Source organism: Argiope bruennichi, chromosome X1 (genome assembly GCF_947563725.1).
Source record: "Argiope bruennichi chromosome X1, qqArgBrue1.1, whole genome shotgun sequence".
Classification (NCBI taxonomy): domain Eukaryota; kingdom Metazoa; phylum Arthropoda; class Arachnida; order Araneae; family Araneidae; genus Argiope; species Argiope bruennichi.
This window is the reverse complement of record NC_079162.1, coordinates 20355355-20369570: the sequence shown is the minus strand read 5'-3', so window position 1 is coordinate 20369570 and position 14216 is coordinate 20355355. Positions and strand designations below refer to the sequence as shown.

At 31.0% G+C, this 14216-nt stretch overlaps 1 protein-coding gene across 4 annotated transcripts in view; it reads right to left on the bottom strand.

The window, feature by feature from the left end:
• The window catches only part of LOC129958987 (ecdysone-induced protein 74EF-like), a 285199-nt gene that overhangs the window by 28635 nt on the left and 242348 nt on the right, over nucleotides 1-14216 (bottom strand). For all 4 annotated transcript variants that reach the window (XM_056071752.1, XM_056071754.1, XM_056071753.1 and 1 more), the window contains one exon: nucleotides 7075-7257. In XM_056071752.1, the coding sequence (XP_055927727.1) occupies nucleotides 7075-7257 (183 nt within the window). The remainder of the gene's footprint in view (nucleotides 1-7074; nucleotides 7258-14216) is intronic.

The following is a 14216-nucleotide window of genomic DNA, read 5'->3' as shown; positions in this document are numbered from 1 at the left end:
AAACATATTCAAGGGACTATTCGCCTTTTACAACGCACATGCATGAAATACATCTTCTAGAAAACTGAGCATGCAAAGATAGGATTAAGGAAAAGGTGCTGATATTCAAAAGTTCATGATAATGGCAAAACGCACTCGTCAGAGAGGAAGAAAGTATTTGGATAACTTCAGATAGGATTTCTAAACAAGCATTTATTGAAGTTTAGAAATGACGGGCAACTATCCTCTATTTCTCACAGAAGTCTTATAATCCTAATAGACCTTATTTCTTAAAAGTCTCAATTAGGAGAAGAGCATGTTTTATCTGATTCTGTAGCTTCACGTGGGACATTTAAGTTGCAGAAATTAAACTATAAGATGTTAGATGCCCGCACAACTTAAAAATTGCAGTGCTTTTTTTTATGTTCGAATTCCAGTTAACAGAAAATAATTTTAAGAATGCGGGTAAATTGAAATTCTCTCTCCCACACACATATATATAATTTCAATTTATCAGCATTCTAAAAATAATTTATTTTAAATCACTCGTACAAGGGTTCACTTTTAACATCCGAATTGGCCGGGCTCTTAATTCCATACGCTTAAAACCAAAAAAGGTTTTCTCTGCTAAATGTTATTCTAAAGTTATATAAGTTCAAAATACTTCTCACGGCTTCATTCTTTTTCAGCATTCTGCCTTTTTCTTCGGCCCGCTTCTTCTGCTGGCCATGATTCTTGTAGAAAAATCTTAATAATGAATAAAAACTTAACTCTTGCTGGAACACCATGAAGAATAAAGGCATAAAAAAAAAAAAGAACTCCACTCCAGTTTCTTCTTAACATATTACTTGTATGTGTAATAACTTCTAATTAATTCAGCCTCAAGAAATAATTTCCTAATCTCTCGAACTGAGGCTTGTTTCCCTGGCACATTTAACTTCTGAGTTGCGCGGACTATTTTTCCCCCTGCGGAACCAAAATGCTAGGTCGGCTAATTCTCTTCAAAACTATATAAATTCAAAATACTTTCAGTATAATACATCATGCTCCCGTCATGGCTTGGACAAAAAAAAAAAAAAAAAAAAATTGATAATATATTAAATTTATACTACGAAATTAAGAAGAATAAAATTGTTAAAGAACTCCACGCCTACTTCTTCAAAGAATGCTTATTACACATACATACAAACATTCTTTGTAGAAATAAGCGAAGAGCTTTTTAACAATTTTTAACTAGTACCAAGATTTTTTTGTAAAAGCCATAATAAATTACACCCTTTTAAATCAAGCCAAAATAGCCTGCGAAAACATTTCATATCAGACACGGTTATTAATGAGCATCCAATTGAAGTTCTGTTTAAAATACTTCAATCGAAGAGAAACTGTGTTAAGAATGATACTAAAAACGTGCGCCATCTTTCAGGTAAGTCAACGTTTTTCGTTGAAAGGCTTTTACCAAATAAATCCCTAAGCACCTTTGCACCTTTAGAAGCCTAGTATCATTTCGAGAGACGAGTCTGTCTGCTACATACAAAAATGATGTCGGAATCCACTAAGGGAGGAGGGAAAAGCGAAAAAAAAAATAATAAATAAATAAAAGATTGTCCTTGAAGAAGGCTTCTAGCCCCTCACACCGCTACCCATGAAGAGGCGAAGCTCTTAGCCAATCAGAAGAGGCGCGTGTTATGCGACTTGCGCCAGCTCGGGCATTCCCCTTTCTCACTGCAGCCTTGAAAATGTCTCTCTGCCTTTCCAAAGCATGCAGATAGCGGTAGTTACGAAAATCTTTACATTTGGCGCCATTTCTCCTTTTCTTTTAGAATCCCCACTAGGGTTACCATACTGGCCTTTGTAGGACCAAATTCTGAAAATTTGATCTTTTTTTAAGCCCTTGACCTCAGGAATATCCATATGTCTTTATTTTCGTCTTGGATCTATTTTCTTAACTAATTCTGTTGTTTTAAATAAATTTTTGATATTACATTTTCCAATAGCCTACGATCAGCCGTCAAATGATGTTAAGAAAGTGGTTTCGTTCCTATTTCATCAGACTGAATGCCTTAAGCAGAAGTTATGTTTGTATTGCTATAAAGAACCACTTTCTCTTTTATTATTCTTATAACATTCCAAAAAAAAAAAAGCTTCCCGCGAAGACAAAAAATCCCCCCCCCTTAGATAGAGAAGGAAAAAGGAAATATTTAATTATGATATGAATATGAAAAAATTGTAGTACCTGTAATTTTGGTGTTGACTGAAATTCTTACTCGGCAAATTCTGGAATAAGGTCTTTTTAATTCTAATACTGGCGTCAGAGAAAAGCTCTCAGAAACGATATTTAGAACGACGCAGATAATAAATAGCATGAAACTAAATATTAACTGAGGAATAAGAACAGGGCATTTTAAAAATTTTTATCACCTTTTGAAAACTCTTAAATCAAAGGACATAAAAAGAATGTTTTAATTAACATATAGGTAGATGATATTTTGTTCCACTATTTCATATTCTTCTTTACAAATTTATTTATGGAGATGTTTAAATTTACATATAAATTTTGGTTTAATAAATCAATACTTTTAACAAGTTTTTGAGTAAGTTTGTCACTATGCTTTATAGATTAAAAAATGTCCTATCATATTATACATATAGTACATATATTGGGTTTAATAGTTTTGATTTTCTAATAATTTACTATTCTGTATAAATTTTTTTAATTATTTTATACACGATCTTCTGAAACTGTTTTGAAAGCAATCCACAATTTAATGTTGTGTTATTTCAGTTTGTTGGAATTGGCTACTTTCAACTATTTACGTCGAAATTAAACTAAAATCAACAAAAAGAAACTAATTTTAACCGTTGGAAAGAAGAAAAAGGGAGATGAGCCCCATCTGACATTTCTCTCGTATACAATATTTGATTCATAAAAAAATTCCGACCAAGAAAACTCTAGAAATTTTTGTAATTATGTCTGTGAACACGAAAAAATGAAAAATGCTTTGAGCTACACTAATGAAATTAGGTGCTAACAACAAATTTGTAAATCTCTCGAATTCTGGATGAAATCTGCTAGCATGTCGACTCGGTAAAACCAAGCGGCAGGTAGATGAAATTGATCGGAAATGCACACCGAAACTGCTGACCGTCGGTCGGTTTGTATATTCTTAAAATAAAAAATTAGGTATGCAAAATTGTCGATCTGTTAAAAACATGAGGAAGCCGTTTTCAAATTTCACCTCTCACGGGGTGCAGAGTGCATTTTGCACAATTGGATTAGGCACAAATAATAAAAATTGACTGATTTCCACATAACTTTACCTCGCTTGAAAACTGTATCCACAGAATACAGTAAAAACTCTATTTCCGATGACTTGCAGCTTTTGTCAATCAGCTTGTGTAACGCTCAAACAGAAGATTTTGAAACTATAAATGATCCGATCTTTAGAATTGTTCATCTCTTGCCACAGAAAAAATTATTTTATCTGCATATAACTATTGGTTTTTTGAGAAAAGAATGGCGACAGAAAAATAAAAAAAATTACGTAATATTAATATAAAATGGAATATTTCCATTACATTATGATAAAAATATTACGTAAAGCAAGAAGACCTCGAAACGCGAACAAAATTAAACTAAAGAAGTCACTTTCAATAAAAACAAACCATTTCCATTTAAAAAAGTTGAATAAGCCATTAAAAACTTTTAATAAACCATTTCTTAACAACAAAACTGCACAACATAAGCTGAAAAAAAGTTTTATATTTTCATTATATTCAAAAAAATCTGTCTTAAAAATATTATTTTAGTATATTTATTATTTTAGTATATTTAATAATTAAAAAAAAAGCATTATAGTTAATGAAGGACAAAAATAATCTCTTCTTAAACGCAATACTTCATATGGTTTAGAATGACAAATATGGAAAGGGATGAATAAAAAAAAAAATTGTTCTTTGTATTTAAAAAAGGAGAGGTTGAAAATTTGAATTAAATTTCCATTAAAGTGGATAATTGATTAAAAATATACAAGTGTTTCTTTGTTTTCATAAAAATTTGCCTTAGAAATGCCACTGATTCCGCAAACGTCTAAAAATCCTTTCAAAACTGCAATCACATTAACGAATCTGAAATAAATTAATTCATATTTTCGTTTCGCAGTTCATAATATTCAAAGCATTCTTTTAGATCTAATTAAATGATGGAATTTCTAATTGCGTTATTGGAAACAAAATTCTTCTGTTGAAACCAGCAGGTATTCTTACATTGAAGAAGGCCAACATGTTTCAAAAGTATAGAAAAAAATTCAGCTTAATTTAAGTCAGTTTTCATTGAAGAAGAGACGGTTAATAAAACGAATTAGCATTACATAAGTGTTGTATTAAAGTTTAAAAAAAAATGCGCCAATTCTTCTCAGTGTTGTCCAAGCCTTCCTTTTGCTGACACAACAACAATAAAACAGAAATTCAACAATTTCCTTTATTCTGATAGTTTCCAACCCTTCAAATAATGCTCCTTGCCTATGATTTCCTGATATGCCAGTTTTTAAGAGAAAAACAAATTAAAAGCACAGACGTAGTGAGCCCCTCATATTTGGGAGGATACGAGAGAGTAAAAATGTAGACTCTTGAGATGAATGCTGCCAACAAATAATAATAATAATAATAACTACTATTTTTATGACGTTTAATATACAGTGGTTCTAGCTTATTGCGGGGCATAATAACATTTCGATTGTTTTTAATTGAAGCTTACATTACGTACAAAATCTATTGCGGTATCATATACAATCAATGAATTTAGAAAATATACTGAGAGAGAGCAGTGGTACCAAAAACTTAAAAGGTATTCAGTAAAACTATTCACGTAAAGCTTAAAAAAAAAACGAATGATAAAAAATAAAACTTTTATTAAGACACAACTTATTTTTTATGAATAATAACAGAGTCAACTGTCAAGTCTACCATTATATATATTTTTTTAAAGAAGAAAAATGATTAATCCAAACGCTCATAACGTATATTCATTTGATTATCGCTGAAATCCATCTTCAGCGCATTAAATTATTTTTCACAAGAATTTGAGATAAAAATGATGTTAGAATAATATGAATAATTTTGTAATTTAAGTGCTACTTTTAATATAAATTTAAAAATTTAAGTATTTTTTTAATAGATTCTGCATGTATAGTTTCAGTTTCTTTCTTTTCTTTTTCTTTCTTTCTTTCTTTTTTTTTTTTTTTTTTGTTTGAAAGTATTTAAAAGCTGAAAAATCAAGAATAAATTTGTTCGAGTCACAATTAGTATTCTAAACTCATATCATTACTTTAATAATTCATTCATATATGCATTCTTTTTTTTTTTTTTTTCTTCCTAAATGCATTCAATGTACAGAGGTAATACAGTTTTTACGAGAGTGTTATTATGCAAAATGTTTTTACAGAGTGCAAAAACAATAACAACGCTTTCCATAATAAAGTACAGCTAGAAATTAAGCACAGAAAAATTGAAGGGGAAACAAAAATGTAACTGAATTTGTTCATGCTACTACCTTATAAAACTTTCTGCAATCTTTTGAACGAATTAAGCAGTTATTTTTTTAAAGATAACTGAAAATTCAATATACGAGTATATTTAAAGAATAAGGAGAAATCAAATATGAATACAAGTTTATTTACTGGATTAATCAAAATATATTCGAATTATACACAATAATTGCACATTATTTTAACAGGAAATTCAAGAGATTAGGGAGAGAAAAAATTGAAACGGCGAATTTCAATTTTTAAGAATCTCAGGAAGGCAATATCAATGCCATTTTTTGACATTAAACAAGCATTTTCTATTAAAGTGCCTCCCAAGATGAGTGTTTAGCGCATCAGTAACTCCTTTAACGGATAGGGAGATCTTCATTCGTCCAGTTTTCCTTATTTTGATTTAAAAAACCTGTTATAGTTTTAAAAGATATTTGTTTACTAAAAGTTATGTATGACAAAAAAAAAAAAAAAAAAAAAAAAGCCATCCCCCCTCCATCTGTTTCTTCCTTACGATTGTGTCCCAATTAATTGCACGTCATCAACCTTTGTCAATTAATTGCTTTCATTATTTGATATATCACCAAAGAATAGATAAGAGTAATATGTACAATACGCATTTTTTAATCTACGATTAAAAATTTCATTTTAACGATCTGGAGTACTACTAAATTCACATGAAGCAGAACATTTACTACGTTCACCAAACACAGTTTTGTTGACTTAGTTTGTTTTTCTTCCGAAAAATTAATTATTTCGACACATTTCAGTACATATTGCACAAAAATAGCGATTTAAGAAACAAATTTCATTCCACTATATATTGATTTTTCTGCATAATATATATATATATATATATATATATATATATATATATATCCTTTTCTTTTAGACAGTTGAGTCAGAAATAATCGACAGTTCCAAGGATCTCTGGAGTTGATCTTTCACAACAGATTCAGTTTCTGAAAAATGAGGTTATTGGCAAAGCCATGAAGGGAATTATGGGTTCATAGCGGTGTGAAGAAAAATACATAACATCTTTTCAACTTTCTAATTTTAGAGAATGAAACATGCGGGCTTTTCGGCAGAAAATTCTTCAATGCTCAATGACGATGCCAATGAAAAATTTAGTTCTCGTTCGTTTAAATACTCAGGCAAAAGTGGAAATAATTATTCTAGAAAAACGGACAGAATATTTTAGGAAGGAAATGACAGGCTATAACGGAATCATCAAAGCCCAAGTGCAATAAGAGCTTTTCTCTGGAGTGAAGGCCCTAGAACCAGAACCAAGTCTTTAGCTCATAAATGCGCTTTATTCCAAAATTAATTTATAATTTGAATTGTTACTATCAAGTGTAATTTCAACTAAAGAAAACCCTTCAGATCAAAGTTTTTCATGTTCGTTCGAAATCTTATGAAGGCGAAAAAAAGTTAATCGTAAATGCATCAATTACATAAGCAGCATTTATTATACAATACGGAATAATAAATGAATGATTTTTTTTAAAGCCACCAATGTTAAGCTTTCTGAACATAATATATGATTTTTTAAATGTTGACTTACCTGTGGCATGTGCGGCGTACATGGAAGCAATCGTATAGGGCAGTCTCTGCGGTGATTGCTGGAGTATGTTTTGAAGCAAGGTCTTGGCTTCTCTGTCTATATTTTCAGGGGAGTGAAGAAGAGCCTCTGCCACTATCTCTTGATCACGGGGATCACCACGAGTGCTATCGCAGCTATTGTCCACTAAAAACAAAAGGGATACATTTCAGATAAAATCATTCCAGCAAAGAAAGAAAAGAACATCAAAGATAATCATTTCTTCTAAGAAAAGAACATTTTAATTCTATATTTTGCAGCTTTTGCATCTGGATACAATCCTCAGATGCATTGAGGCAATGTGCAGTTTTGCATCAATTTTAAAATAATATAAGAATTGATTCATGAAAAAGACACTTATTAGAGCTATTTTTCAATAATAAATTTAACAATGACATTTAAATTATTAACTTTTAGAATCATTTCACCTCTTGCCTTAACAATTAATTTACAAATGATGTTGAAAAAAGTTGTGTACTTTTAAAAATAAAAATGTAATTTTCTGTTGACGGACGTGAAGCGAGTTCTGGTCAGTTGTTTTTGATATTATAAAAAGTTTACTAAGCTGAATAAGTTATTTTATAAATATTTAAACACTCGGCTGAATTTCACAAAAATTACACTCCGCATCTACGCCATTTCTTGATATTATTAACTAATAATAACTATCACATTTTAACAGAAAAACAGTCTATTTTTCTCAATTTTAATCATAAATCTGCTAAATACACCTTTATTCCTTTTGAGGTGAATTTTTGACATTAATTAAAAATGAAATTTTCGAAATGGGGGAAGATAGCTAGTTCTTGAACCCATAAAATGATTCTTTGTAATAGCCAAAGATTCCATTTTTAGTTCAAATAAGGATCAACCGAACATAATTTATTTAACTGCTCATTTTATTTCACAACTAAAACAGAAAGTCACTTCCTCTAAGCTTAATCAATCGGGTTACTCCAGACAGCTCTTTCCAAATATATTATTGCATCCTTTCTAAAAATGTATCTTTATTATTTTTTTAAAATCCTCTTCTGAAACTAAAACTCACAATATATGCCATTAATGGTGCAGCTACTAAATACGGAAGTTTTAATCATTCCTTTTACTGAAACGGGACTCTTATCTAATCAAAAGCACAAACGATAAATAAAACAACCCCAAATTCAACCTTCCTTCCAAATATCAACAGACACAAATGAAAGAGTTGGGGCGGGAAGATGATTTATAAAAGAGAAAAGGAAGTACTATTAATAGAAGCCGACGGCACAGCTCTTACAATTCTACCCCTCTCCCCCATGTGTAGAAATGAACTCGTAAACCTGCTTTCCATTCGCAATGTGATAAGGGGAACCACAGTCCCCAAAAGTTAAGGATCCCGTCCCCTTGCCAAGGTTGTACCTGGCAGCATTCCATTCGTCCCTGAAATAGGACGAAAGTGGAATGGTGAGGCCCTGTTATTGATTTCAGAAGTGAAAGTTGCATAAATGTCAGCGCAGCCGCGCCTTTAAGTTATTATGAATGGAAGTGAAAAAATCTCTCCCAGGATGACTAGCTTCGAATGATGATATAATGATAAAATGTGCGATCTGGGTTGAATGCTGTGCTGTTGATACATATCAAAATTTTTCGCGTAATTTATCAAATGCGTACATGAAAAAAATACCAATATGTATTTTTGTCCTTTTTCATCTGGCTTTAACCCATCCAAATATATTTAATAAGGCATGGATGAGAGGAGGCTTAGGTATGGTTGAGAGGAAATTTAAGACAATACTTTTATCTCTCTCTTTTTTTCAAACTGATGATACTGCTAAAAAAATTCTTCTAGCTGTTTCACGGCGCTTCACAGAACCTGAATAAATACTTCAAACAACGTTAAAAAAAAAAGTCTCCTTCCATTTGTCAAAAATTACCCAAAGTTTTGTGGGCAAGTTTTTAAAACGAAATATCCACTCACACACGACTCTGTTTTTCGAATTTTTTTTGAGCAGATGCAGAAATCATTTAGCTGCTTTGAGGACATGTTTTTGAAACGGGAAGCTGTGTTGTGAAAAAGGAAGGAGCGGCCAATCAACTCCCGAGTGTCACCTTGAGCGTCACAGTCAGTGTGAAGGCCGGGAGGGGGGGCAGAAGCAAGGTGCTTTGACTAGGTGATTGGGTTGCGTCACACTCAGCCTTTGTTCTCTGTCCAGAAAACTGATTTTGGGCAGCTGCCCAAACTGGACTGGAAAGATGGAAACAACAATTATTAAGTTGGCGGATTACTCTGAGACTATAGTTCTCCTTATTCTGAAAATTGACGCTCTATATGTTGAACCTTGGCTAATCTGAATTTTTTCAATTCCCTGAATTTCCTATAAACATAATGTTTAAGAATTCATCTATCGTTTAAAATTATTTTGGTTAGTTCGAAGCTCAAATTAAAAATTATTAAAAATATCGCTTTTATTTCTTAATTGTTTTCAGTACTTTAATATGTTCGCACATAGCATCTTGTATGAGAATAAATTATTAAGGGCCATCATTCATTAAAGAACTTTGCTGTGTACTATAGATTAAGCACACACACACACACAAAAAAAAAAAAAAAATCACAGTTTTAAAAAAGAATTTTACTGACAAAAGTGAATCGAATTTCTTGCATTCAAAGTGTTGCACACTGTTTGCATTATCATTTATTAATTGAAATTATTTTTTAAATTGTTAATTAATTTGCAAAATCTTCTCGGCTATTTTTAATTTAAAAACTTATTTTCTACTGCTTTACTTATATTTATACCAGATTTTTCTTAATTTTGTTCTGTGAACTTCAAATTAGCATTTTAAATATGAATATATATATATATATATACTTTTACAACAATTATTAACCAAAAAATTTGGTTTAACAAGTTCTTCCACACCGGTGATTTTGATTTATTCCGTTTAAGATAACTATTTTTTATAAACTCAGAAATAACATAAAAATTTCATTTCTTATGTTTTAAACCCCAAAATTGCCATGTTCCGCAAAAAGACCATTTCATCGCAAAAACTAATTAATGGGAAAAAACGGTTATTTGAGAATTGCATATTTATATATTTCAAACAGACAGATAAAGAATGCGAGAAAAAGAAAGAGCATTCCCTGACTAAAAATTACATATTTTATTTCAAAATCTTAAGATTATTGTTCTGTAGTATTTGAACATAAATAACATATGGAATATATTAACGATTTTACTAATATCATACGAATGCTATAAATTATCTAGGGGGGGGGGAGTTGTAGTAGACAGCACTACTGGAAAAAGGCATGTAAAATTAATTTTTCTCCCATCAGTTTCTTTTCATGTGTTTTTATGAAATAAAAAAAAGGCACAATTTGAAACAAAAAAAAAAGTTTAAAAAAAATTACAAAAAAAATTAATTGTTGAACAGAGTATTGAGTAGAGTTACAAATTTTAAAACACAAAAAGGTTAAAATATCCGGTATCTGACAAAAATCTAAAGAAAAAGCGATACATATTAAACAGCTATGTGAAGAGAAAATCTGCAGCGTTGAAATGAAATTTAAAATGACTTGCGTAATGTTATAAATAAAGCACTTTTCTGCGGGAGGCGGCGCTAGAGGGCGCTGCAGACATAACTACAAGAGGTGAACGTCCGAGCGGGATAAAAGAGAAAATGTTCAAGGTTATGAAGAAGGAAACAAGCATCGATCTTCGTTTGCGGAACTGTAGTAGTGAGGTAGCGGAATGTCTCAGGAAAAAATGGTTGCTGTATTCAACACAACGGGGAAAACGCGAAATCGCTTGCAGCAAAGCTAATATATCCTTTGACAACTTATCAAATGCATTTGAATTTCGAAACATTGAGTGGTAATAAGTTCAAATTGTATGATTAAATTTTATGAATAATCTTTGAAAGTATTAATTGGATTAGATAACTTCCGATTTTAAAGTTATAGTAGATGGTACATGATATTCCATTCATGATACAACATAATAATGAAAGAACACAATGTAATGTTAAACGAGATATCCCTGTATTTTTACTTTCATTCGTTTTAAAGTAAATCAGGATAAAAATTGTTAAAAATACTTCATTGCAGTTTATAAATGATGATTATATTTGAAAAAATAAAAATAGTGGTGCGAGATGATTTTTCACTACTGATTTGTATCTTCAATTTTTTGTACATAGAAACTTCTCATTTTTACTATAGAATCTGCGTTAGAGAATAGTATATTAAACACGTTAAGCAAATTTTTTATATAAAACTTTTCTTAATATTATTTTCCCGTATTTTTAATGCTTTTGTCGCCACCATACATTTCAATGTAACTAACCATTTGGATGGCTCTTTAGAATGCACACACACAAAAAAATAATAATAATCATTTGAATTAGTATGACAATAACAGATATTTCCATATATAACAGAACTAAAGTTTTATAAAAAAAAATCAACCAAAACGTTCCTAACGATTATTTCACTAGCATCAAATTTTTGTAGCAATGGGTCACCAAATTCTCATTTCCGAAATAAAATAAAGTTCATTATATTTCAACAACGTTCTACTATTTAATGAAGAAAATATTGGAGATACAAACTATCCTCATTTCACCTTTAAATCGCTGAATCAAACTTTAAGTATGAAATGAAATCAAAAGTTACAACACAACAGCTGAATGGTTCATCCCCACAATCGATGAAGCAAAAATTCAAAATTGTAAAAGAGAAATTCAAAATTGAAGAAACTGAAATCAGTCTATAAATTAGAAAAGAAAAAGCTGAACTCTTTTGATCAAAAGCTCGATATTGACTAAATCGAAGATTAGGAGATGAATTTAAATATCTTTTCACCCAATAACATTCCCCCCCCATTCCGTGTGAATTGAAAAAAATATATATATATACTAAATGATAATTGTTCACAGTACGCAGCAGCATGCTTCAGTGCAAATAGTGGCGTCTTTATCAAAAACATATTTTCTTAAGGACTATTCATTTAAAATTCATTCTTTGGTTCGATTTTGAAATCTTTTTATTTTAATTAAATAAACAGCTCTTCCAAGACTTACTAATAGGGGATGAGAATTTTCTGTTCAATATTAAATTGCTAAAATTATAAATAAACTACTTAGCAAATTATTTCACTACCTTCCAGGAATGCTTTCAACTTAGTATGGCAGGATGAAATAAGGAACAGAAAAAATAATCTCATTTTTTCCCCGCAATATTGGTAGAAAATTCCCTGTTTAAAAAATACTAACTGTTACCCAGAACGCTTTGAGTTTTCAAAATGGTCAATAAACAGGCACTCCCCCCCCCATCGTATTTCCACAAATCGCATAAGCATATCATTCAGAGAATGATAGAAGATTTTATTACACTATGTGTATGGCTCTGATTTCATTAATGCAATGAATAAAAAATTCAATAGTCATTTTCAAAGCAGCAAGTTCCATTTCACTTTCGTCAGGCACACCAAGAAAGGCACGACGCTCACTATCTTGATTAAAACATACGTACTAAATGCATTCATATCCACTATCTTGGAGAGGAAGGCTTTATATTAATTTGTTGTTTTCGAAACAAGCTATTCTACAGCTAAAGATAAGAACCGCACAGATTTTATTTTTAATAAGACTAAATGAACCATTATTTCTTTAAAAAAGTGAAAAGATTTTTTTTTAAAACTCAGCTCAGTCCAAGAAATTTACCATAGGACTCAGCTTATAAGCATATTAACGTTATCTTATCAACATACACAATTTGATTTAAAATAGATGCTTCTGAAATCATCCACTTGAGAAGCTTTAGGAAGATAATTGAAAGCTGAAATGATTCAACAGCGAAATAGGTCTATTGTAAAGATAACTAGCATATTGACTGATGATTGAGATATTAACAAAAATTTCGAACCATTATAATAAAAAAGAAATCCAATCATATATTGTTTCATTTATTGAACACAACCAAATATAATGCCTTTCTGATCCTTTCACTCAATATTGCTTCCAAGATACAGCAATTGATTTTGAGTCAGGTCCATGTTGAAATATAAGCGAATCAATTAACAAATAATAATTACTTTCTGATGCTACGAACGGTTGTCTGTTTTTCTACATCATTTCTTCGTTAATTTCAATAATTATCACAACGAACGAGTTGTAATTTTTTACAATCGCTTCCACCTCATCAGTGACTAAACTCCTGCCATCCAGGATGGTCTTCAGATGAGGAAGTGATGGTAATTGATAGGCGCAATGTCTGGACTGTAAGGTAAATAATAAGAAAGATAGAAGTAAAACGAATACTCCCCAATCAAAGATTAGATCAAATTCTGAGTTTCAACCGAAGCATGAGGCAACACCACAATGCCTGAGAGCAATCCACGCCGTTTGCAGGATTTGATTTGATTGCTGTCTTTTGCATCAAAAACTCCAATAAAAAAACTTCAAGCCTATGCCCTAACACACACGATTTGAAAGTGTTTGTTTAGTTTTCACTTTGACCGATGATGTCACTTCATTGATTGTTGTTTTGATGAAGACATCCATGCTTCATCTCCTGTGCCTATTCATTTTTTTTTTCCTTCTTTTCTTTCTAAACTGAACAGTTTAGAGACAACAGAAATTCTTGTATTGGACATTCTCAGGATACAATTTTTGGAGATTCTGATGAGAATTAAGAAATAGTGTGAAATTGCACCAAATCGTTACAGAGAGCGCGCAGTGTCATTTTAAATATCCGCTATGATCTCCAACTGAAATACGAAGCAAATAAAAATGACGTCGCATTCAGCACAAAGAATGTCCTTTTTACGTATGGACGAAATTTGAATAGGCCTTATTTATAAAATAAATTCGAATTTCTAATGACTGCTTAAAACATCGCAGCTGCAATTTTTTAGGGGAAAAAATAAAAGTTGATTCAGAATAGATTTTCTAGTTTACATTTTGAAACCGTCACAAAATTCGTCATCGATATTTTGATGAATCTTCACATTTTAGACTGCTTTCGTGACAGAAAAAACAATTTGTTCAAGTTCCGTTTCACTCTGTAAGCATGGAATAAGTTAGATGGGTAAAATTTGTCCTTATTGTATTTCTATCAA